The 27,538-nt window shown below is 40.1% G+C and overlaps 1 protein-coding gene across 2 annotated transcripts; it reads right to left on the bottom strand.

Moving 5' to 3' along the window:
- Positions 1–5,755: 5,755 nt before the first annotated feature.
- Positions 5,756–27,248, bottom strand: LOC122560977 (neurotensin receptor type 1-like). Of its 2 annotated transcripts, none has more exons than XM_087999187.1 (3): positions 27,152–27,248; positions 14,740–16,180; positions 5,756–7,290 (listed from the first exon to the last, which is right to left on the bottom strand). In XM_087999187.1, exons 2-3 carry the CDS (start codon positions 15,644–15,646, stop codon positions 6,728–6,730), a joined length of 1,470 nt encoding a protein of 489 aa, XP_087855313.1. In that variant the 5' UTR covers positions 15,647–16,180; positions 27,152–27,248; the 3' UTR covers positions 5,756–6,727. The 2 variants fall into 2 exon arrangements, with proteins under 2 accessions (XP_087855313.1, XP_043568156.2); XM_043712221.2 differs by lacking the exon at positions 27,152–27,248 and adding an exon at positions 18,126–18,209.
- Between the last annotated feature and the right edge of the window lie 290 nt (positions 27,249–27,538).

The following is a 27,538-nucleotide window of genomic DNA, read 5'->3' as shown; positions in this document are numbered from 1 at the left end:
AATGGGACCACTGGTGGAGATTACATTGGTCTTGAAGAAACACTACATTGTCAATCGTGGACAGCAACTCAAATTGTCTCTTTACCATTGGATTACATTTTACCCATATTACTCTACAGTTCAAAATAATTTTCACCTCCTAAATTCTACACCTATTCCTGTCACCACCAATGCACCCTAGCTGTATAACGTACAATCAACAGGGTACAGTTCAGCAGATTACCAGCATGGCTTAAACAACATTCTTACCCCCTGTGGCTTTCATCATTGCTAAGAATGTTAAAAAAACGTATTGTGAAATTACCATGAGATACAAATTCTCCTCTGTTACACAAAATCCTCCCTTAGATATACTATGGGAAGTCTTCATCATCACTAGAGCAGAAAAATAGAAAAACAAACCTAACATGATTGTAGAAGTACCTTCAGCACATGGACTACAACAGTGACTCAAGGATGAGGCCTGTAACCACCACTGCAGAAAACAAGATAAACGAACCAATTACCTTCGCTCACTGCCGACATCAAAAAATAAATTTAAAATGAAGAGCGAGCACTCTTAAACAAATCTGGTACTTTATTAATACTGAGCAACACACACACATTACAGACAAAGCAACCCATTGTGTGGGTAGCAGTCTCTTGTGACATAAGTCTTTTCCAGATACAAGTTTAGCAGGAAGGAGATTGTAACATGAATCAGGAGGGGGTGGACCATCAGACAGAAACTTGGGAAAAGGATGAGGGATACCTGAAATTGGAGGAAGCAACAAACTAGTAATTAAGCCAATAATGGAATTTCAGCAATCCCAGGATTGTCCTCTAAGCTTTCTTAACAGCCATGTTCTTGAAGCATGTTCGAGGTACTTTCTCATAGATCCATGTAGGTCATAATCCTGTCCTACAACTGGTTCCTCTTTTTTGGGGGTCAAGGAAACTCTTTTTTCCCATGACTAATCTTGCACAGTAAAGGAGAGGTTGTTTATTCTTAGTAAGGTTGCATCTATTGCTTGGTACTCTGTAGGTATTGTGTCATACTAAGAAGAAAGAACTAGCATTTGCTACAGCACTTTTCACAATCTTGTGTCATTTCAATCTACTTTACAATAAAGTGCAATATGTTAAGTAAAAAATTTGTATCCTCTGATCAGAATGTGCCCTTCATATTAGCAGACAGAAACTTTGTCTAATATATTTGTTAGTGGTTTAGTTGAACAACTCTGAAAGGTGGTGAGTTCTGTCCGTGTTGGTCACCTAACTGATCGAATTAGAGGATTAGTCAAGGCTTTGCCCAGATTGACTTAAGTGTCTAGATGTTCAAACCTGTAAACAATGACAGGTGTCAGCTGTGGATAAGTATTCAGTGTCTACGTTTTGGGCTAAAAAGATATAGAAGGTTCTCTCAGAGAAGTAAAAGATTGCTGTTGGTGTTTGGTCAGCAGAGGGAAAGCTGTGAATACTCTGCTAAATTTGAGGACAGAATACGAGTCAGTGTGTAATCTTTGATTAGACATGAGGAAGAATTCATGAAGTCTAATCAGGATAGTTTCAAAGAACAATATTTAATGGATCCAACCAGGGATCTGATAAATGTGTAACGATCTCAGAGTAAAGATCTTGGGAACAGGGGGAATAATAAGGTAGAACTTAGAATTCAGTTTGTGAGTGAGAAACTTGGGTTAAATATTGGTAATTACATAGGGATGAAGGGAGAGTTGACTGGAGTGGATTGGGCAGGGAATATAGCAAAAAAGACAGTTGAGGAACAATAGCAGACATTTGAGAAATAGTTCATAACGTACAGCAAATATACATCCAAGTGAAGAAGGATTCTAGCAAGAGGATAAAACTACCATGGTTAACCAAATAAGTTAAAGATAGTATCAAATTGATAGTAGCAAAGGTTTGTGGTAAGCCAACGGATTGGGAAAGCTTTGAAAGCCAAGATGATCAAAACAAAATACAGAGGGAGAAACCAAATTGATGGTAAAATAGCAAGCAATATTAAAACAGATTGCAAACTTTTGTTTAAATATATAAGAAGGAATAGATGAGGCTGGGGAAATAATAATGGGGAACCTGAAAATGGCAGAGAAGTTGAATAAGTATTTTGCATCAGCCTTCACAGTAGAAAACACAAATAGCATCCAAAAATACTAAATAATCAAAGGGCTAAATGGAGAAGGAAATAAATATAAGAAGTATTGCTAAAGAAAGTGGACTAGCAAAATTAATACGAATAAAGACCAAAAGTCCTATGTACCTGATAGGCTGCATCCTAGTATATTAAAGGAAGTAGCTACAGAGATGGTGGATGCACTGGTTTCAATCTTCCCAAGAATCCTTAGACTCTGGAAATGTCCCAGAGGATTGAAAACTGCCCGTGTAACACCCTTATTCAAAAAGGGAACAAGACAAATAGAAGTAACTATAGTCAAATTAGCTTAACATCTGTTGCTGGAAAAATGTTAGAATCAATTATCAAAGGTTCAATAGCAGAGCATTTAGAAATGCATAATAAAATCAAGCTGACATAGCATAGCTTCACAAAGGAGAAATCAAGCATGAAAAAGAACATTCTTTCAGGAGATAACAGGTAGGATAGATAGAAGAAAACCAATAGATACAATATATATGGATTTCCAAAAGTCATTTGATAAGGTAGCAATATTGGAAATAGTATTTTCGCATGGTTAGAGGACTGGCTAACTAACAGAAGACAGAGAATTGGAAGAAGGGGAGCATTTTCAGGATGGATACATTTAACTAGTGGAGTACCACAGGGATCAATGCTGGGGTCATAATTATTTACAATATACCTATTAAATGCTGAAATGAGGAAAGTAAATGTGCCCATGAATAGGAAAGGTTTGGAGGGATATTGGCCAGGAGTAGGCAGGTGGAACTGGTATAGTTTGCGATTGTGTTTGGCATGGACTATTTGGACTGAAGGTCTGTTTCCGTGCTCTATGACTCCACGTACCAAGTGAATGTTTGCAGATGACAAAAATATATGGGAAGGCTACTGGTAAATTTGGCACAAAAACTCCTCAGAGGGATTTAGATAGGTTAGGTGATGGGCAAGAACTTGTTTAATGGAATATAATAAGGGAAAATGTGAAATTATGCACTTTGAAAGGAAGAATAGAAGAATTTGGTATTATTCAAATGGAGAAAGACTGCAGAGAGCTATAGCCCAGTGGGATGTGAGAAAGTCCAAAATCACAAAAACTTGCAAGTTGAGCAAGTAGTAAGGAAAGCCAATACAAGTTGGCTTTTGTTCTGATGTCATATGGTCTTAAGAAAATAATAGCTGAAGTTAGTATTTTTACTCTCAACAGTGAGTCTAGAAATTGGTCATGGAAAACAAGGAAGCTTTCAGGCAATGAATAAATATTTTTCATCTGTCTCCACTGTAGAAGTTTTAGAAAACTTTATAAAAATACTTCAAAATCAAGAAGTAGAAGTTGAAATAATGACAATCACCAAAAAAAAGGTATTAAGAAAACTATCAGGCCAAAAGCTGACAAGTACCAAGGACTCCATAGCCCGTAATGTCTTACAGAAATGACTGCAGAGTTAATAGAAGCATTGTTATAATCTTCTAAAATTCCCTAGATTCTGAAGAATTTCAAATCATTTGAACAGACTCATAAAGATGCACAGCACAGAAACAGACCCTTCAGTCCAACTCATCCACGTCGACCAGATATCCCAAACTAATCCAGTCCCATTTGCCAGTTCTTGACCTCTAAACCCTTCCTATTCATATACCCATCCAGGTGTCTTTTAAATGTTGGAATTGTACCACTTCTTCTGGCAGCTCATTCCATACACAGACCACCCTCTGCGCGAAAAGGTTGCCCTTTAGATCTCTTTTAAATCTTTCCCCTCTCACCCTAAAACTATGCCATCTAGTTCTGGACTCATCCAACCCATGGAAAAGACCTTGTCTATTTACCCTATCCATACCCCTAATGATTTTAGAAAATTCTGTAAAGGTCACCCTCAGCCTCCGATGTTCCAAGGAAATCAGCCCCAGCCTGCTCAGCTTCTCCAAAGCTCAAACCCTCCAACCCTGGCAACAACTTTGTAAATCTTTTCTGAACCCCTTCAAGTTTCATAACATCCTTCATATAGCAGAGAGACCAGAATTGAACACAATATTCCAAATGTGGTCTAACCAATGTCTTGTACAGCTATAACATGACCTCCCAAGTCCTATACTCAGTGCTATGACCAATAAAGGAAAGCATACCAAATGCCTTGTTCACTATCCTACTTATCTGCGACTCCACTTTCAAAGAACTATGAACCTGCACTCCAAGGTCTCTTTGTTCAGCAACACTCTCCAGAACCTTATCATTAAATTTAAAAGTTTTGCCTTGATTTGCCTTTCCAAAATGCAGCACCTGATATTTATCTAAAGTAAGCTCCATCTGCCACTCCTCAGCCCATTGGCACAACTGTACTCCCGTTGTACTCTGAGGTAATCTTCTTTGCCGTCTATTACACCTCCAATTTTGGCGTCATCTGCAAACGTACTAATTGTACCTCCTATGTTCACATCCAAATCATTTATATAAATGATGAAAAGCAGTGGACCCAGCACCGATCCTTGTGTCACACTACTGGTCACATGTCTCCAGTCTGAAAAGCAACCCTTACCACCAACCTCTGTCTTCTACGTTTGAGCCAGTTCTGGATCCAAATGCCTAGTTTTCCCTGTACGCCATGTGATCTAACCTTGCTAACCAGTACCTTTATTCAAGAAAGAAAGGAGAGACAAAAAGCAGGAACCATAGGCTGGTTAGCTTAATATCTATTGTAGTGAAATTGCTACAAATCTATAATTATGGAGGTTCTCACAGAATATTTACAAAATTATTATGTGATCAGGAAAAGGTATCAGGGTTCTATGAAAGGGAAATTGGCTTTAACCAATATATTAGGGCTTTTTGATGAAGTTTCAAGTAAATTAGATAAAGGGAAACCTATAGATGTGGTGTACTTGGATTCCCAGAAGATTGGAGACAGATTGCAGAATTCAGTGGGGTATACAAATCTGGAAAATGAACTTACCAAAGATTGGTGTGTGGGTACAGCAAGCAATGAGAAAGATAAATGGAATGTTGTCATTTATTGCAAGGAGAATGGACGATTGAAATATAGAAGTTTTAATGCACCTGTACAAGGCTTCTAAACAGAATTTAGAAGAATGACAAGTGGTCTTATTGAAAGATAAAAGATTCTGATTGGATTTGACAGTTGGATACTGAAAGGAATTTTCCATTTGTGGGTGAGACTAGAAAGAGAGGGCACAGTGTCAGAGTAAAAGGTCTAATTTTTAAGACAGAGATAAACTTTTACTCTAAAGAGACCCTTTGTGGAATTCTCTTCCTAACTTGTAGTAGACACTAGATAAATTAAACTATTTAAGTCTGAGTTAGGTGGATATTTGGTATTTGGTAGTGGAGTCAAAGGTTAGAGAGGGCAGACAGGAAAGTGGAGTTGAGACCACAATCAGATCAGCCATGATGTTATTGAATAGGAGAGGGGCTTGAAGGACCAAATCACCCATTCCAGCTTCTGAGTCCTACACTCTTATATATTAGATGCTGATAAATAGTGTTTCGTCTATATCATCTTTAGTTCTTTCGCAATAGAAAATATCTTAAAACCTGAAATCTTGCCATATGAACCTTTCATTTGGCTATTGGAATTTTAAAAAAAATGTTATTGTCTCTGAGGAAATCATAACAAACACATGGGCCAGACCTTCCAAGGAGTGAATTGCGGATTACCGCTCTGGTCCTTCTGTTTTTATGAAAGAAGGAGCTCTGTGTTTCTGAGAGGAGAGTCCACTCAGGGCTTCCTCTGAAATATAGAGCCACACTTCAAGTATGACAGTTCTTTCATTGTGCAGAACGGTCATAGGAAGGCAGATCATAGCTTCTTTTCACAGTAGTCAGAGTGCCAGTTGGGGAGGGGATAAAATGGTAGATTGGTAGGGGTTAGACTGCCATGTCAGTCGATTGCCAGAATGCCAGAACAATAAGTATTGGGAGCCATTTAAGTAAAGTAACAGCTAGGTAGTGGATAGGTTGCCAAGTATGTAGGGTGCCATGTGGGGAGAGTGGCAGGGTACAAGATGCAAAGTGAAGAAGTGATGCACTCTTTAGGGTAGATTGGGGTGGTTGGGAGAAATTGAGGGTGGGGAAATTGGTTGGGTCTGGCATGGAGACATCATTCAGAGTCAGGGGATTGTAGTTGTAGCGTAGTTGAACATATTTGAGGTAAGTATAGTGTCAATTTAATAGTTACTCAGGAGTTAGACTATGTATTTGTTAATTTAAGAATTCCTGAGTAGTATTTTACTTAATTTCATTAGAACTCTCCAAGTCTATAATTCAATTTCCTGCGAAATTCCTTCAGAGCATGCTACAAGGGAATTTTACAAGGTTTCCATGTGCAACTCCCACCTACACTGAAATAACAACTGTCTGCCAGCAGAAACTCTGAGCCAATATGAATGAATGAATGAGAATAAAGGAGAGTTGCAGACCTGAAACACCATGCAAGGTGAACAAGTAGTAATCTTTTCTTCACAGAAAGGCATTCCATAGAAAGCAGAAGTGCTGATATTTGCATCACTAAAACACACTTCACAGAGGGGCGATGATCAGTTAGCCTTCTGATAAGTCTAGGTTTTACTGGTCTGAAGCTCCTAAGGAAGAGGGTCTACTGGCCTGAGAGTCTCCTGATGGAGGGGATCTGCTGATCCCAGACACTCACAGAGAGGCTGTACTAGTCTGAGACTCTGAGGGGAAGAGATCTGTTGATGCCTTTGTTCTGAAAAACCCCTCAAAGATAACAGTTCAAGACCTCTTCTCTGCTGCATATCAAATGAATCAGGAAGTTCTCCACTGCAGGAACTTAGAGTCCATGTGGATTTGTATGTGAGTGGGGGAACTGTCAGTCGATTCCTGGCCCAATTCTGGGAAAAACTAATGCATGAATCATGCAGCGTGTGGCCATTCAGTGACTGACCAAACTGGGGGATTAAGGGTGCCAGGCTTTGCTTCCCAGCACTCCGGAATGAAGAAGAGGAAATGCAGAAGAGGATTGGGTCGAGAGCGCTGTTCACATACCATAATGGCAACGACAAGTATGACTTCAGCCAGGTGTAGATAGTGTGGACACTTGCAGTCCAGTTTTCTGTGTAAATGTGCATCAGGGTGGCAGCAGTATCAGGAAAGTTACAAACGAAAAAGGCAATGATGACAGCTCCTGTAACAAGACAAAAGACACAATCAGCAATTCTATTGAGTAACATTCATCCAACATATTGCACAGCAGTCAACCTATTTCATATGATGAGGAATTGGTTATTTCTTAACAGCTCCATTACCACACTTTCAATGTGGCGTTGGTTTATTGCAGCCTGACTAATACCACTTCCATTACTTTTGCCTGATGCTGTCTTCATGCTTCCTATGCTGCATAAAGCCACTTAGTTTCCCATGGTAACTTCATGGAAATACTATAGAGATGGTATCTGGGTTACAAAAGCACAGCTTTCATATCAAACAAGTTATATTTTTCCTATTTAATTCATCTCCAAAAGGAGTCATTTATTTTCAAAAGCCATAAATTGAGTCTGTATTCCGGCAGCATCTTTGATGTGGAGACTTTTTCTATGTTTTAAAGTAGCCTCAATAATCAGGAATGGCTCAGCAAGCACCAATAGAGATCTAATTAGCACCAAGCAGACACTTTTATAACAGCTTTTAAAATGCTTTAATTAAATCATTCAGTGACCTCTTCATGTTTCCCTGAAAGATTAATCATTTGGGTGCATTACATTATGTTGCTGAGCATTGTAAGGAGATGCATTTCAGGAAATTTGTACATTCTTTGCCTGTCAGTGCCTATGTGAGTCAAGCTGCTACAACCACGACCACTCTAAGTTGTATATTGCTACAGAAATCTTGTTTAGGCTCATAAGAGGAGGAATAAGCCATTCAGTCCCTTGTTTGGCAATACATTTGTGCAGAGCAAGTGACTATTGCTTCACTGTCACTGGGTCAAAATCCTGGAACTTCCAGCGCCAAGGTCCCGGTTTCTATTCTGGTCTTGGGCGACTGTCTGTGTGAAGTTTGCATGTTCTCCCTGTGTCTGTGTGGTTTCCTCAGAGTGCTCTGGTTTCCTCCCACAGTCCAAAGATGTGCAGGTTGGATGGATTGACCATGCTAAAATTGTCCTGTGGTAACCAGGGAATGTGCAGTTTAGGTGGATTAGCCATGGTAAATGTGGAGTTACAGGGCTAGAGTGAGTTTGCTGAGCCTGGATCTAGGTTGGATACTCTTCAGAGGGTTGCTACAAACTTGATGGGCCAAATGGTCTCTTTCCAAGCTGTAGGGATTCTATGATTCTAAATTGGAGTATTGTCAAATTGACAGCTGTGGCAAGTGGAGCGTTGTCAATATCTGCATTGGGCACTCAAGATTTTACAGTCTATGTTAATGACTTAGGCTGTGGGAAGTGTACATGGAGTGGCTGGAAGAAGATTGGTTTTCTTGATAGACTGGGCTGCATTCACAACTCTGTAATTTATTATGGTCTTTGGCAGAGCAGTTGCCATACCAAACTGAAATGCATCCGGATAGGATGCTTTCTGTTGGTGCATCTATAAAAACTGGTAAGAATCCTTGTGACAAGCCAAATTTCCTTAGCCTTCTGAAGAAGTAGAGATATTGTTGTGCTTTCTCGACAATAGTTGACATAGATGGACCAGGATTGATCATTGGTGATATTTACTTCTAGGAGTTTGAAGCTCTTGACCACCTCTACCTCAGTCCCATTGATGCAGACAGAGGCATGTCCTCCACTCTACTTCCTGAAGTTGATGACCAGCTCCTTTGGTTTGCTGACATTGAGGGAGAGATTGTTATCTTTACACCATGCCACTAAGCTCTTTAACTCTTTGTTGTACTCTGTCTTGCTCTTGTTTGAGAACCTACCCAGTACGGTGGTGTCATCAGCAAATTTGAAATTGGAGTGAGATCTGAATTTGGCCACTTGTCGTGAATGTAGAAGAAGTATAGTAAGGAGCTGAGTACGCAGTCTTGTAGGCCACCAGTGTTGAGGATTTTTGTGGAAGAGGTGTTGTCACCTATCCTTACTGATTGTGGTCTATGGGTCAGGAAGTTGAGGGTCCAGTTGCAGAGAGGGGAGAAAAGTTAGAACAAAGAACAAAGAAAATTTACAGCCTAGGAACAGGCCCATCGGCCCTCCAAGCCTGAGCCGATCCAAATGTACTGTCTAAACCTGTCAGTCAATTCCTAAGCATCTGTATCCCTCTGCTCCCCACCTACTCATGCATCTGTCCAGACGCATCTTAAATGAATCTACCGTGCCTGCCTCTACCACCTCTGTTGGCAACGCATTCCAAATGCCCACCATCCTCTGTGTGAAGTACTTGCTGCGTGTATCCCCCTTAAACTTTCCACCTCTCACCTTGAAAGCGTGACCTCTGGTTATTGAATCCTTGGGGAAAAAGCTTGTCTCTATCCACCCTATCTATACTCTTCATGAGTTTGTAAACCTCAATCAGGTCCCCCTCAATCTCCTTTTTTCTAATGAAGTCGTCCTGAAAGCCGGGTAGTTTACTATGAATAATGATCTGTTTGAGGTTTAATGGTTTTTTAAAGGTGAGCAGTGGAGGTATGGGGAAGGTCTTGGCGAGGTGCTCATCCTCGTTGATAATGTGTTGCAGGCTGTGAAGAACATGGCGTAGTTTTTTGGTTCCTAGGAAGTACTGGACAATGAAGGGAGCCAAAAAATTACTGTCTCTTCCATCAAACTTCTTCATTGTAAAATGGGTATATTCAGTTCTGGAAACGAAGGGAAGAAATTAATGAGAAATAGGAAAGATGTTGCATTGACATAATGTTTAAAAACATTCCCCAAAGTTTTTTATAATCAATGGATTACTGTCGTGGAAGCAAATACAGCAGGTAAATTTTAGGAATGTTCAGGAAAATGAATGACCAATTAAACCATGTTTGGTGAATTGGTTGAGTGATGAGTGTTGCCAAGGTCAGCAGAGGAAAACTAAAACATTTTATAATAATGCTGTGAAATCCTTTAAATCTAAATTTTCAGACAGATGGAACGCTTGCTTATTGTTTCATCCAAAAAGAGAGCATCTCCATCAATGCAACATTCCATCAATATTGCACCAAAGTGCCAGTCTAGATTAAATCTTTAAAAGTTGTTAAATGCAACAATAAAGGATAAGCTCACCCCGAAAGTGCTGTTTTCTGAGTTAAAATCTGTCATAATGATTTATATTGGCTGTCAGACTGATCATGGGGCTGATCCAAGAACCCCAACTCCCAGCATTCCTGTTGAGGACTGCCTGTTTGGGAGCCCAAGATCTCTTACACTCTTGATGGAAAATTACTGAAGACAAATTTCTGGTTGTGTTGATGTGTGCCTTTTGTCTTTATTCTTATTTTTCTCATGTGGATGGTGTTTTTATTGTCCTTTTTGTGATCTTTCTTCATCTATAATATTTTCTCGTTCTGTCAATATTTTGCACTTCCTTCCAGATGCTGCCTGAGAAGAAGTGCATTTCCTACATTTTCTGATTGTCAGTATTAGCAATGATTTATGTGAACCAGTCCCATTTTCATATCTGTTCCCTTTGATCCAGGCTGATATAATTCTGATCATACGAGCAAGGAACGAAAGTAGTCCACTCTGCCATTCAATAAGATCTTGGCTGATCTGATTTTACCCTCTATATTACTGCATATCCCCAATAGATTCTTGATTGCCAAGAGGATGAAAGACTGTCTACCTCAGCCTTAAAATATTTGAAGATTCTGCTTCCGCTGCTTTTTGAGATAGAGTCACAACTCTGAGAAAATATATTTTCTCATGTCTGTCTTAAATGGACGTTCATTTTTTCACTTTTAATTTGAACCCCTAGTTGTAGGTTCTCCCATGAGAAGAAATTTTTCACATCCACCCAGTCAAGTCTTATCTTATATGTTTCAATTAAGTCACCTATGGCTCTTCTCAAGGCAAAGGTGAGGACTGCAGATGCTGGAAATCAGAGTCTAGATTAGAGTGGTGCTAGAAACGCAGAGCAGGCCAGGTGGCATCTGAGGAGTGGGATGAAGGGCTTTTGCCCGAAATGTCCTTAATGTATTTGTAAAATCCTTTTGGGTTCTCCTTAACTCTATTTGCCAAAGCTATCTCATGTCCCCTTTTTGCCCTCCTGATTTCCCTCTTAAGTATACTCCTACTGTCTTTATACTCTTCTAAGGATTCACTCGATCTACCCTGTCTATACCTGACATATGCTTCCTTCTTTTTCTTAACCACACCCTCAAGTTCTTTAGTCATCCAGCATTCCCTATACCTACCAGCTTTTCCTGTGAAATGAATGAACAAGTCGCTGTCATTTATTTTGTTGAGTTTAAAAGTGTACAGTGCAAACATATGGTATTTCTGCCTACAAAGAGGACAGCCATTTGTAGCAATATATTAGGTTCAAGTTGACTCAAGAATACGACACTACAAGCCCAACTGTCAATACTAAATTGGCAGTTAGTGCAATTTCTCACAGATACTTTCCGCAATACTTATATCTGTATTACCAAATGACTATTTTACACAACCTTATAATTGTTACCTTGCTGTTTGAAGGAGCTTGGTGTAAGGATATTGGCTGCTGTATACTGCTATATATTGGTTGCTTACATACAACAATGGCTACACTTCAAAAGTGTTTGATTGACAGTGAGATGTCCAGTGGTTGTGAAAGGCATTACAGAAATGTAATTTATTTTTTCTCCCTTTTGAACGAAGGTGTTGGTTTAGTATCACTCAATTGTTGTTGTCCACACTTTCCATCTATCATAGATCACTGCAGAGCAGGGCTGTTCAATCACTTTGCATGGGGTGGTGGGGAATTTCCATTTTTCTCTCCCTCGGTCAGGTGTGATGGGATGGAGTAAACAAATTGAATAAAGGTAAAATTCTCCATAACTGTGAATGTGAATTTCAAAGGGGGAAAAAATCCACAACAATAAACTGACTTTTAAAAATATTCATTCACAGGATGAGGGTGTTTCTGGCTGGGCCAACATTTATTGCCCATTCCTAGTTGCTTTGGTGGTAAGCTGCCCTCTTGAACTACTTCAATCCATTTGGTGTGGATATACCCAAAATGCTGTTTTAGAGATTCTTCCAGGATTTTGACCCAGTAACAGTGTAGGAACAGCAATGTATTTCCAAGTCAGGGTGGTGGATGCTTTGGAGGGGAACTTGCAGACAGTAGTGCTCCCATGAATCTGCTGCAGTTATCTTTTCTTGGAAGGTGATATCTAAGGAACCTTCGTGAATGTTGTGGATGTGGAGCCAATCAAGGGACTGCATTGTCCCAGATTATGTCAAGCTTCTTGAATGTTGTCGGAGCTGCACCCATCTGGGCAAGTGGGGAGAATTCCATCATTCTTGTGGCTTGTGGACAGTTTTTGGGGAGTGAGGAGGTCAGCCATTTAATTATATGAATAATCAATAATAAAGATATGAAGTGGTACCAAGCAGCAGATTGTGTTGTGGTATTGTCACTCTTGGGATGAGGGCCCAAATCCCACCATAGTAAATTATAAAATTTGCAGTTTTAAAAGAAGTAGCCTCATGGTTAACTAACAAAGCCTCTTTTATTTGCCTTTGTGGTTAAGACGCAGAGTTAGAAAGAGAAAAAGACTGTGAAGTGGAGAAGAATGGACAGAGGAATTTGTTTGCTTATTCACTCACTCACGCAGCCACTAACTAACCCAGCCATTCATTCACTCAACCAGTTACTCAATCATCGATTTGATCACATGTTGAACAGTTCACTCACTTGACCACTCACTTACCCATTAACTCACTCACCCATTGATTCACTTACCCATTCGGCCACTCATCCACTCGACTACACTCCCACTTGGTTACATACTCTGTTATCCACTCATTCACCCAGCCACTCAATCACTTGACCACTCCCTCATTTGGCCATATACTCATACGGCCTCTCATCTACTCAACCACTCATCTACTTGGTCCCTCACCCATCCAGCATCTCATCGATCCTGCCACTCAGTCATACACACATTCACCCAGCCTCTCATCCAAGCTTCCAATCAGTCACACACTTATTAATCTTGCCTGTCACCCATCCAGCCACTTAGTCATCCACTAATTCAGTCACCTGGCCACTCACCCACTTGGCCATTCGATCACTCACTCACTGACATGGCCAATCACTCAGTCACACACTATCTCAAACAACCTCTCACTCACCTGGCCGTTCACTCACACACAGATTTACCCAGTTACCCATCTACCCGCTCACCTAGCTACTTGCCCACTCATCCAAAGGTGTTCCGCATAGTAGTCTCCATGCTCGCAAGGCCAAATGCAGACTAGATGAGTTCTCCACAGGCATCACTTCTACTCTGTCTGTGAGAATAACCCTGACCTTGTGGTTGCTTGTCAATTTAATACAGCCTCTCGCTCCCATGCTAACATTGTTGGTTTAGGCATGCTGTAATGTTTTGGCAAAGCTCGATACAAGTCGGAGGAAAAGTACCTCATTTTCCATCGCAGCATTTTATAGCTTTCAGAGCTCAACATTGAGTTCAATAACTTTATAATGTGACTACTGTCTTCCATTTTGATTATGCCTGGCGTCTTAGCCATCCCCAGAGTCTTGTTTCAGCATGGCTGACCTATTTCCCATAATCTGCACCTATTATTAATGCTTACTTTGCAACAAGATTTCTCCTTTATCAATATTAGCATTCCCATTTTGTTTTGCTCTGGGCACCCTCAGTGTCAGTTCCACTCACTTCTCCTTACCCTTTGTCAACAACATAAACATCATCATTTTCCAGCTCTGTTTAGTTCCGAAGACGAGTCATGGGATTTGAACTATTAACTCTATTTTTCCCTCCACAGGTGCTGCCAAACCTGCCATGATTTTTGAGTACTTTCCATTTTTATTTCAGATCTCCAGCATCTGCAGCATTTTGTTTTTGACCAAAGGCTCCATGCACTGATGAAGGACTCCACAACAGACCACATGGTGGTCTGGATGGCACCTGCTGGACAAGCCTGCTGTAGAGCATGCTATGTTTGTGCCAATCTCCTATATTACAAATTGTCAACCTTATGACATGAATTAGCTGTATTCCTTCCAAGGTCTATATATCTTTCCTGAGATTTAGTGACCAAACTAAATGTAGGGAACTCCCTATGGGAATTGACAAGTCCCTTTCACTTTCTCACTTCAACTGCAGACCAATGTGATATGTGCACCAATCCACATATAACTTACTGTGTCTCCACACTGCAATCTTATACATAACTTTATTGTTTCTTATAAATAATTGATAAATATGCGTTTATTTCATTTGTCGTTAAAATGTATGTGTCCCCTGCAAGGCCTGTATTTTCACAGCCATCCTTATTTTCATTTGAGAAAGTGGAAAGGGGAGGCCCTGAGTACAAATCCATTTTCTCACATCCTGCCATTCAGAATGAAACCGATTATCCTAATTTTTGCATCCCAGCTAGTCCCAACTGATCCTTGTCATAAGGTTGTCTTACCTATTATGCAATATATGAGCTTTGCCTTATTAATTGCAAAGAATGATAACGAAGATATTTACTCACCCATCAGTTGAAGGGCCTTTCTTTCTGTTCCAGGCAAATTTCCAGAAGTAGTGAAGGAGTTTGAATATTGACCTCTCCATGGATGGGTTAATCCCATCTCTTCCCGCTGCCGACTATTTACACTCAAATGTCGAAATATTAACAGGTGAAAAATGATAATCACAGTAAGTGGAACGAAGAAGCATAGGATACTTCTCAGCTGAACCATGGTCTTGTAGATTGTAAATGGCTCTTGCTCAGACATCTCGCACACAGTGGAATAGAAAACAGCTTTATCCTGGGAAGTGGCAGTATAGTCCAGAATACAGGCAGCTGATTGCCCATAAACAATGGCAAATGGTACAGCTGAGATAACTGACAAGACCCAGATCGCTGCCAATAGATAAACCATTCGAGATTGTCGTAGACTAGTGATTGACCACATTGGATGGCAAATGGCAATGTAACGCTCAGCTGTAAAGGCAATGATAGTCCAGCTAGTTGCAGCACAGTAGATCTGTCGGATCATAAAATAGAGTTTGCAGACAGGGTTACTGAGCAGCCAGGGATAGTACTGCCAATAGTACCGGTACACAGTCACAGGTATGGTCAATAGGAGTAGCAGATCAGCCAGTGCCAGACTGAGGAGGTAAAAGCGAATGGCACTGACTTTCATCCGTCCATTCTTTAGTAAAGTCAAAATGCTCAAACCATTTGCAAATACACCGAAGAGAAAAAGTAAAACATAAAATACAGTGACGGGAATTTTAACATAGCCTGGTTCCTGTTGCTTGGATCCAATCAACAGATGATGTTGATTGTGTGGATATTTATTGTGTTCAATTGTATCACTTGGGTTTGATTCATTATTGAAGGACCTAATGTGTATCATGCATGGATCCATATGATTAGCCACAGACCAATTCATTTCGTTATACTACTGTTATATTTAAAGTCAGTTGGAATGTAAATTTTGTCCAATAAAATCCTTGAAATGCAGTTGGTATAATGCAAATTATTATCACGACATGGGAACCTCAAGGTGATTTGTCACGATTTCCACAAACGATTGCTTGTTTTGTCTATTAAAACTGCAACATTGGTACAAAAATATTCAATGGAAAATCAAAATAATATTGTGAAAAGTTGAACAGAGCTGAGAGATTTGCTTAAATTGAAAGTGACTTACTTGTACCAGTTCAATTCTAAAATCAAAAGAGCATGTTTCCTTTTATATGTGGATTCACAGCAATTTGAATTGACTTCTTTCTCTCATAGTTTACTCAGGATCATTGCATTCGATTTGGATCACTGAAGTCCAGGGTGGTCCAATACATCTGCCATCACACGTCATGTATAGTTATCTCTCATGTATAGATTGTGTCAAATGATCCAGCAGAGAGAACTGAATATCAATAAATGAATCTAAGTCCTGAGGATATTGCCCTTTCAGAATAAGCAGCTGGTAAAGGAAAAAAAAAGTTGATAGGTTAGACACTGCATGAGATATTTTGCTGTGTACAATATTGTGTGTGTATTCATGAGAATCTCTGTACACAGTGTGTCATTATGTCAAGAATATGGATTAGAGCTCATTCCAGTTCAGTGATCCAACTATCAGAAAACAGATTAGCCATGATCTTATTGAATGGTGTGACAGGCTCAAAGGAATCCTGGGATCTGATCAATAGTACCCTAGAACTCTGTGGGAAGCTAGGGCACTGATTGCTGGGCCCCTTGCTGAGATATTTATATCACTGAGAGTCACAGGTGAGGTGCTGGAAGACTGGAAGTTGGTGAATGTTTAATATTTAAGAAAAGTGGTAAGGAAAAGCCAGGGAACTTTAGACCGGTGAGCCTGATATCAGTGGTAGGCAAGTTGTTGGGGGGGGGATCCTGAGGGGCAAGATTTACATGTATTTGGAAAAGCAAGGATTGATTAAGCATAGTCAAAATGACTTTGTGCATGGAAAATTGTGTCATACTAACTTGAATTATTTTGATGAAGTAACAAAGAGGACTGATGAAGGCAGAGCAGTGGACGTGATCTATATGGACTTCTGTAAGGCGGTCAACAAGGTTCCAAATGCTAGACTGGTTAGCATGGTTAGATCACATGGAATACAGGGAGGACTAGCCATTTAGATACAGAACTGGCTCAAAGGACACAGACTCTGGTGGTGGTGATGAAGGATGGCTTTTCAGACTGGAGGCCTGTGACCAGGGGTGTGCCACAAGGATCAGTGCTGGGTCATTGCTTGTCATTTATATAAATGATTTCGATGTGACGTGGGAGGTATCGTTAGTAAATCTGCAGATGACACTAAAATTGGTTGCGTAGTGTACAGCCAAGAAAGTTACCTCAGAGTCCAATGCGACCTTGATCAGATGGGCCAATGGGTCGATGGGTCAAGGAATGGCAGATGGAGTTTAATTTAGATAAATGAGAGGTGCTACATTTTGGAAAGGCAAATCAGGGCAGGATGTATACACTTAATGGTAAGGTCCTTGGGAGTATTGCTGAATAAAGAGACCTTCGAGTGAAGGTAAAAATTTCCTTGAAAGTTGAGTCATAAGTAGATAGGATAGTGAAGAAGGCATTTGTGATGTTTCCTTTTATTGGTCAGTACATTCAGTATAGGAGTTGGGAGGTTATGTTGAGGCTGTACAGGACATTGGTTAGGCCACTTTTGGAATGCTGTGTTTAACTCTGGTCTCCTTGCTATCGGAAGGATGTTATGAAACTTGAAAGGGTTCAGAAAAGATTTACAAGATGTTGCCAGGGTTGGAGTGTTTGAGCTATAGGGAGAGATGGAATAGGCTGGGATTATTTTCCCTGGAGCATTGGAGGCTGAGGGGTGACGTTATAGAAGTTTATAAAATTATGAGGGGCATAGCCAGGGTGAATAGACGAGGTTTTTTTTCCCAGGGTAGCGGAATCCAAAACTAGAGGGCATAAGTTTAAGATGAGAGGGGAAAGATTTAAAAAGGACCTAAGGGGCACCTTTTTCATGCAGAGGGTGGTGCATGTATGGAATGAACTGCCAGAAGAAGTGGTGGAGGCTGGTACAATTACAACATTTAAAAGGCATCTGGATGGGTACATGAATATGAAGGGTTTAGAGGCTGGCAAATACTGTCAAATGGGACTAGATTAATTTCGGATCTCTGGTAGGCATGGATGAGTTGGACTGAAGGGTCTGTTTCCATGCTGTACAGCTCTAAGACTGATTGGCCTACAATTGCTTATAATTCATATACTCACAAGAGTTCTTCTGCTTGATAAATGTCAAGAAAACAGTAGTTTTACATGGAGAATTACAATTTTTATTGTTTCATTGGTTCACTAGAAAACTGAAGTGACAACAAAATTCCAGGACTAATTAATTCAATTTTGAAAGTCAAACCTGCAGATGCCATGTCTATTTCCTATTGCATTCTGACCGTCTTCGCTGATGCCTTGTCCCAAATGTGAACTATGTTCTTTCTCGTGATGTAATGATTTTTTTCAAGGTAAAAGGTTGCAGGGGCAAATTCCATCAATCATTGGCAATTTTATAGTCTTCTAGGAATTCCAAACAGTGGTCTGCAGAGCAATATGATTTTAAACTTTGTTTTAAAAGCTCTTGGCTCTCCACAGTCCACACCATCTGTGTTGCTGTTAGGTGCTGTAGAATGATCAGGTTATCCAAGAACAATGCAAGGTTGCTAAATACAACCACAATATTACCTGGTTTGTCAATTTCTGACATACTGCTGAGACATTTATTTTAAACCAAAGGAGCAGTGTCTTATTTTGGCATAGGGCCTTCTTTGGTGGAATAAAGTGCAGAGTTCTCTCACACTCGTGGTCACGGGACTTGCCAGTATTTTGTTGAAAGGTTGGTTTTGTTGAGTTGGAGCAAATGGACCACCTTGTCTATATAATTCTTAATGTGTGGAATTGTGTAGGAGTCTATTCTGATCACAGCACTCACATTCCAGGGGTACATGTGGCACGATTTTGAACTGTCTGGTTTGGGGAACAGTATAACGGGGAGCTCCAGCTGCACTGCTTAGGCTCAATTATTCAATTGTACATCATGTCCTGGATATTCTGCCTGATGTGTCAGCTTGTCAAGGTTCTGCTCATAGTAATTTTGATTTATTGGTGGGGCTTCTTCTCAGGACTGTTATTGGGTCCACATCAGCTAATGTGTGTGGAAGTCTTTAAATTTCTTAAGCAAAGGGTTTAAATCCTCCCACTGCTCTTTGGTCACAAAGGTTAACTGGGCTTTTGAGTTTACAATTCTGGTGTGTGCCAGCCTGGAAGCTAGGGGACTCCTCACTTTCTCCTTCTCAACTGACCCCTTCTGGCTACTCTCAGATGGGGCACCTTTTGCCAGAACCTCATTGGTTAATTATGTTTATCTGCATTTCAGCTTTGCTGTGGCATTCACACCTGCAGCAGGATTTCAAGATCACCTGTCCTGTTCAGTTACTTTGGGGATGGGTTAGTCCCAACCTGTCTCATAATCCTTCAGATGCTACTGCTCTCTCTGTGTTTGTTGCTTTTTTGGCTTTGACTATTCAACCAGATGAGGCACCTATTTCACTATCTGCATGCCTATTTTGGAAACTCCTGTTCTCCTTCGAAGCTGGAAGTTAAGCTTTGGCTAGCCAGAGCTGTTGTTCATCTAGCAGGGATACAGGCTTCTTTCCTTCAAAGTCTTTAGGCCTAGTTTGAGACTTGTGTATGTCCCTATTGTGTCTCAAGTCCTTTGGGATATCTGCTGCTCTGCCCTGCAGTTCTTTTATATCTGGAAGAGGCAGTTTCCTGAGCAGCTGTGGATCTATTTAAGAACTTACCTGATGTCCCTCAAATACGGATGGCCAATCACCCTGCTTAACCAGCAGAGGTGAAGGCTCCTTTACTTTTAGGCCAAGTAGTTTTCTCATCAATAGTTTATTTATTTGGCAACTTTCGTTGTTACTTCTAAAATTGAAAATAAGCTACCTCCTGTGCATTCAGCAGAGGGTCGGGCTCCCCTCTTTACATTTTCTAGCCAGATCGGGGAACTTTTTATGCCCCTATTTACCCTGATTTAAAAACCATTGATTGAATTTTTCTGTATTTTTGATTGCAGACTGAAATTGGAAAAAGATTGTTTTGAAAATGAAGGAATATGGAAAGGATTACTAGAAAAGGTAAAGCCACCATAGTTTTACCAACTCTCTCATTAGAGAGCGAACACTGGTGGTGGTTTAATATGAGGGTCACCGCATCTCAGGGGAGCAGAGAGATTAAGAAGGAGATTCTTTTATGGCAACCTCAGCCAGTGTGGGAATTGAACCACACTGTGTTGGTGTTACTGTACATCACAGACTAGCTACCAGCCAACTGAACAAATCAACATCACTAAAGGACAGGATTACTGACCTTTAAAAAGCAGGTTTCTAAGACTTAATGTAAGTGTTATTTATACCCTGTTTGTTCAAGTGGTGGGAAAGTGCTAGCTACAGACCACTTGGAGCCAGGGAATGTGGGCAAAGGAAGATTTGGCTGGCGCCAAGTAGCTGATTGGTCTATGGACTAGTGTCCAGTTGTTGATGACAGCTTGCACGTGCGAACAGTTGGTCAGAAGCCATCAGATTTCCAGAAAGGGATGGAGCTGTCTCTTTCTCTACAGTATAAAACAGCTCAAGCAAGAAGCCCATTTATTTCCCTCATCGGTTGCTGAGAGCTACAGCTTTTACCTAATAAGTCAGAGACTTTATAGTGCAAACCAAACTGTGTCTTCTGCAGACACGTGAGAGTACCTGGAGAAGATGGATTGGGGAGCAGCAAATCCAAAAAAGCCAAAAGCGTCATCTCAACAAATCCTGTGGGTAGGTACCATTATACTACATTCCCAGACTTTCCCTGTCTCAATAAACCCCTTTCTTTTTATAGTTGTCAGCATTTGTGTGTAAGATGAGATATTTAAGGGGGCTATGACACTTTCTCAAAGTGGTAAAATTATATGTTAATGATTCATAACTGTGTACTTGTAGTTAGAATCTATTTATTTGTAATAAATAGTAATCCTTGTGAAGTACAGAATCCTTATGAGTGTGTTCCTCAAGCTGGTAGATTAAGGAATTTTGCATATATTTATAAAATCTTTAACATTTGCGACCACTCCAGGAATAGTGAGGCTTGATTTCCAACTACCCTAGTAAGGCAAAACATGGGAAAAAGCATTCTGCTAGTCACATTTTGTTTGCATATCTTTAAACCTCTGCTATTCTGATCCCAGTACCTTTGTTTCCCAATGACCCCTCAGTTAAATACTGCACACTGATTTTGTGCAGAGGAAGTCATTGTTAACCAGTCTTTGGACTTCTTTGAGGAAGTATCATGTGATGGCTAAAGGGGAACTGGTGCATGTTCTGTTTTTAGATGCTATACTAAAGGTTATTTCAGAAAATAAAAGTTCACGGTGTAGAGATTTGCAATATTAATATGGATTGAAATTGGCTTTCTAAAAGGAAACAGGATAGGTAGGTAGGTGTTTGAAACACAACCTATTAGTATGCAGGTGCATGATGTAATTAAATTGGGAAGTAGAATATTTTGCCTTTATTGCAACGGGGTTGAAAATAGGCAAGCCTATCACATCCATGCTGTACATCTCTATGACTCTATAACTGTGCAGGGTGTTGGTTAATCTGTATCTGGAGTACTGAATACAGTTTTGTATCTGCACTTCACAAAGGATATATTAGCATCGGAGTTCAAAAGGGATTCATTAGGCTGATTCCTGAGATGAAGGACTGACTAATCAAAAATGGCTAAACAGGTTAGGCCTTTATTCATTAGAATTTAGACAAAGAGGTGATCCAATTAAAACATACAAGGTTCTAAGGGAAATAAAATAAAGAACTCAGATGCTGGAATTCTGAAACAAAAACAGAAATTGCAGAAACTCAGCAGGTCTGGCAGCATCTATGGAGTGAAAGCAGAGTTAATAGTTCAAGATGAGTGACCCTCTTCAGAATTAAAATTCTGAGGGCACTTGACAGAGTAGATGTTATGATGATGGTTCCATTAGGAGAATCTCAAACTAGGGGACAGAGTAAGGGCATACTCCATTTAAAATAGAAATGTGAAAGAAATTCCTCTCCCAAAGGTTATTGAATGTCTGGAATTCTCCAGTTCAGAGTTTTATGGAGGCTAGATCACTGAAACTATTTAGAGAGGAGATAGGTAGATTTTTTGAAAGACCTTTTGAAAGGGAATCTAAGCTGAACTGACAGGGAAGAGGAGTTGGGGCAAATCAGCCATTACTCAGAGGGCAGACTCAAGAGGACAAATAGCATACTCATCCTTGTTCTGTCCTTATGTGAATAGACTTTTATAAGGTTAGCAATACTTCATGAGTGATGTTCCACAGAGATTGGAGCTGGGAACTCAACTGTTTACACTTTATATAAGTGACTTGGTTGAAGAGAGAGAATGTATTGTTGCTAAATGTTCTGATGAAACAAAGATAGATGGCAAGCAAAAGTTCATGAAGAACTAAATGAGGCTCCAAAGAGATATGGGTAATTAAAGTGATTGGGTAAAGAACTGACAAATGGAGTATATTGTTGAAACTTTGAAATTGTTCACAATGCCAGGAAGCATAAAAACACATATCCAAATGATAAGAGATTGTGGAGCTCTGAGATGCAGAGGGATCGGGGTGTCCTGGTGCATGAATCACAAAAGGCCAGTATGTGGGTACAGCAAGGAATAAGGGAAGCTAATACAAAGATGGTTTACGGTGAGAGGAATTGAATTCAAAAGCAGGGAAGGTTATGTTTCATTTATACAGGGCATTGCTGAGATGTCATCTAAAGTACTGTGTACATTATTGGTCCCCTTGTTTCAGGAAGGTTATAAAGCATTGGAAACAGTTCAGAGAAGGCTCAATAGGTTAATACCTGGAATGGGTGAGTGGTCTTAGAAAGGGAGGTCTATGCTTAAATCCACCAGTGTGCAGAAGAATAAGAGCTGATTGAAACAGGAGACATCTTGACAAGGTAGACATGGAGAGAATATTTCCTCTTGTGAAAGAATGTAGAAGTAGGGATTATTGTTTAAAAAGACAGATAACTTAATTAAAACAAAGATGAGGCAAAATCATTGCTCTCTGGTCTTTTTAAAATTTGTTCTGGATATGTGGGTATTTCTGGCTGGGTCAGCATTTATTGCCCATCCCTAACTGCCCTTGAAAAGATGGTGGTGAACTACCTTTAAACTGCTGCAATTTGCTGTAGGTAGATATAAAATGGAAAATAGGAGGAGTGGGGCCCTTCAAACTTGCTCCACCATTCAGAATGATCATGATGGTTATCCAACCCAATATCCTGTTCCTGCTTTATCCCTCTTCGATCCTTTTCATCCTAAGAACTATATCTAACTCACCCTTGAAAACATTCAATGTTTTGACTTCAGCGTTTTTTTCTGTGGTAGAGAATTCCACATGCTCACCACTCTCTGAGTGAAGAAAGTTTTCTTGAACTCTGTCATAAATAACCTAGCCCACACCCTTAAACTGTGACTCCTGGTTCTGGACTCCCTATTCCTGAAGAAGGGCTTATGCCCGAAACGTCGATTCTCCTGTTCCTTGGATGCTGCCTGACCTGCTGCGCTTTTCCAGCAGCACATTTTCAGCTCTGATCTCCAGCATCTGCAGCCCTCACTTTCTCCCTGGTCATCATAAACACTCTTCCTGTGTTTACCTTTTCTAAATGATGAGGAGGTGCCGGTGTTGGACTGGGGTGGACAAAGTTAAAAATCACAAAACATCAGGTTATAGTCCAACAGGTTTATTTGGAAGCACTAGCTTTTGGGGCGCTGCTCCTTCATCAGGACAGCTACTGATGAAAGAACAGTGCTCCGAAAGCTAATACTTTCAAATAAACCTTGTTGGACTATAACCTGATGTTTTGTGATTTTTAACTATATTGTATAGGTTTCTATGAGATTCCCACTCATTCTAAATTTTAGTAAACTGTCCTAATTGTAACAAAAACAGAAGTTGCTGGAAAAGCTCAGCAGGTCTGGCAGCATCTGTAGAGAGAAATCAGGGTTAATGTTTTAGGTAGACTGACCCTTCCTCAGAACACAGTCCTAATTATTCTGGGCTCTCTTCATACATCAATCTGGCAATCCCAGGTGTCAATCCATAATAATTCTTCACTCATTCCTTCTGTTGCCCCAACATCCTTCTTCAGAAAAGGAGACCAAAACTGCATGCAATATTCCAGGACAACAATGTTATTAAGGAGTCAGTTGCAGGATTTTAACCTAGAGACACTGAAGAAATGGCAATATTACTTTAAATCAGGATGGTTGCTGTGTTACCATCCATCTTCTGCCCTTTTCTTCTGGATGGTGGTGGACCAGAGTTTGGAAAGTGCAGTTAAAGGAGCTGGGCGAATTTCTGCAGCGCACCTTGTTGAATGTTTGTGGATGATTTGCCAAACAAGTGGGCATGAGTGTTGTTGGAGCCACATTTCTCCAGGGGGCAAGCAAGGAGTACTCTATCAAACTCCCAAGTTGCACTTGTAGACAATAGACAGACATTGTGGAGTCAGGTGGTGTGTTACATGTAACAAGATTCCTAATCTCTGATCTGCTCTTGTAGTCATAGTACTTATATTAGCTAGTCTATTTGAGGCTCTGGTTAATGGTAAGCCCCCCCAGATGTTGATAGTGTGGGATTCAGCGATGGTAATCCTACTGAGAATCAAATGGTGATGATTAGATTCACCACTGATGATCATTGCCTCGCAATTGCTTGGCTTAAATGTCATTTTTTACATGTCAGCCCAAGTCTGGATATTGTTTAAGTTTTGCTCTATTTGGACATGTACTGCTTCAATATGGGAGTTGTCACAAAGAGTGCTGGAACACGGTACACTGATGCAACCACAATCATCACCACAAAGTTTAAAAATCACACAACACCAGGTTATAGTACAACAGGTTTAATTGGAAGCAGTAGCTTTCAGAGAGCTGCTCCTTCATCAGGTGGTTGTGGAATACACAATTGTAAGACACAGAATTTATAACAAAAGTTTACAGTCTGATGTAACTGAAATTATACATTGAAAAATACCTTGATTGTCACAAAACTTATTTTAAAAGTTACACTCTCAGGTTAACTTTAACAATTGGTGTCAGCCCAGATAATATGTTGAAGGTGTTCGCCCCCTGTGTGCTGTTGTCTGTGCCATAATGCTTAGACTGATTCTAATCTAAAAAATGAATTAAGTGTCTTATATGGATTCATGTAATTTTTGAGCAAAGTACAATGTAATTCTGCAAGTACAAATTCATCCCACAAATGTATATGTGTATGTGTGTGTGCAAGCGTGCGCATAGGAGTGTCTGTGTGTGTATAGTGCAATGGTAGTCACTTGTAGTGTGACATGAGCCCAAGGTCCCAGTTGAGGCCTTCCCTATGGGTACCGAATGGTACAGTTACCATACGGAGGGCCTCAAACGGGACCTTGGGTTCATGTCACACAACAGGTGACCACCATTGCACTATATATATATATACACAAACACAGGCAATCCTATACACAGACACGTGCGCACACACACTACTACAGACACACACTCCCACACGCACCCTCTCACAGACTTAGACTACTTTACACTCACACACACATATACACTCTCTCTCACAGACACTCACAACCTCCCACTCCACACATACATATACAAACCCACATATGCATATACACATATATGTTTGTGGGATGAATTGGTACTTGGAGAGTTACATTGTACTTTGCTCAAAAACTGCATGAATCCATGTAAGACTCTGTCAACTTATTTTTTTAAGATTAGAATCAGTCTAAACATTATGGCACAGACAGCAACAGGGGGGCGAACACCTTCAACACATTATCTGGGCTGACATCAATTGTTAAAGTTAACCTGAGAATGTAACTTTTTAAAAAACGTTTTGTGATTTACATATGAAAGAAGTGAAACTTAACATGGTCATTCTAACAGATGAGCGACTTAACAAACAATCAAGGTATTTTTCCAATGTATAATTTCAGTTACATCACACTGTAAATTTTTGCTATAAATTCTGTGCCTTACAATTGTGACCTCTACAATCACCTGATGAAGGAGCGACGCTCCGAAAGCTAGTGCTTCCAATTAAACCTGTTGGACTATAACCTGGTGTTGTATGATTTTTAACATTCTAACTCATAATCACAGTTTAATAAAATCTTTTCTGGTGTTGATAAATTAATATTAAAAGCAAAATTGCTCCATAATAATTTTTAGAAAATTCCACATTTTAAAAAATAACATTATGTTCATATATTTTAGCTGATATAAATATACCTTATTCTCAAAAATATATCCCAATGATTTATTTCACTCCTCATATTATATAATTATATGTAAAAATAATCAGTGCATTTCACATCTTTGGAGTGGTGTTTGTGACACGTCTTGTTTATCCTACTCAATACCATGGTGGCACGGTGGCAATAGTTAGCTTCCTGCCTCACAATGCCAGGGAGCCAGCATTGGACAACTGTCTGTATGGACATTGTATTTTCTCCCGTTGTCTGCATGGATTTCCTCTGGGTGCTCTGGTTTCCTCCCACAATCCAAAGGTTAGATGGATTGGCTATGCTTAACAATAATTGCCCTGTAGTCTCCAGGGATGAGCAGGTTAGGTACATTAACCTTGGTAAAAATAACATGCAAGTTTACAGGGATGATATTCTTCAGTATGTTAGTACAGACTTAATGGGCCAAATGGCCTCTTTCTGCACTGTAGGGTTTCTATGATTCTAACATAGCTCTTTCTGGAGATCCTCTTGGCTTGGGGTAAAATTCAAACTAACCTCAAGAATGGGGATATCCATACCACGGAGATGCTAGATCTTATATATTATATCCACTGCTGATAAATACATCCGTGCTCATCAGTAAACATAGTGCAGAATCAGTAGAGTACTTGTAATCACCAGTCAGTACACAATCATTGTTTGCACTAATCAGTACGAGCTTCCTAACAAGCTCTTCCCTCATTTTTTTGTCCCCAATTTGTTTCACTGATTTACTGCCCACTCTTCATCAGAGAGAGCTCAAAAGTAATCACCTGTCTGGGAATTGTGGGGACGAACGCACAGCCCAGTTCAATTCTGAAGTGAAGCATGTTGGTACGCAATCCGTGTCTACAAGCAGTAAGGGGATGATATTTTCACCATTTGCCTATATTTATCTAATCACATTTTATACCCACTACTTGCTTAGATCACAACCTATTGCAGAGAATGGAACCCAATGGGAGAATTATTTTAAACTTGATATGGGTTTAAAAGCTTAAATATTCTGGATTTATTCATGATTTATTTCCTTACATGCATTACTTGTACTCACCATGCCATCATTCCCAGTAAAGCCTGTGCTCATTGAAGTGCAGTAGGAAGTTAAGATAGATCACATTAGAAGAATCGATAGTTCATCATGCGGCAAAAGTCACATTCTGGATCCTGTAAGTAATCAGCCAGAGCAAAACCAAAGAACGGATGGAGTAGACATTCATAGTGGAAGCAATGCCACATCTGTGTGAATGACCATAGATGGTAAGGAATTGCTGAATTACTTTAGGTTCTTTCTTCACCTGACTATTCAATTCGCTTTGCTCCTCCGTCAGAGCTCTGCTCCTGGAGATTGAAGTCTGACAATGATTCACTTTGTCGCTAAGAGAAGGATCTCAATCCCCACCCCTCAGTCTGCTGCTGAATGGTTTATACAGAGCATCAG

The sequence above is a fragment of the Chiloscyllium plagiosum genome, unplaced genomic scaffold, assembly GCF_037043375.1.
Source record: "Chiloscyllium plagiosum isolate Xiang-an unplaced genomic scaffold, Cpla_swu_hap1 HiC_scaffold_22, whole genome shotgun sequence".
Taxonomy (NCBI): domain Eukaryota; kingdom Metazoa; phylum Chordata; class Chondrichthyes; order Orectolobiformes; family Hemiscylliidae; genus Chiloscyllium; species Chiloscyllium plagiosum.
Note: the sequence above shows the minus strand (reverse complement) of the source record. Positions and strands in the feature narration are given on the sequence as shown.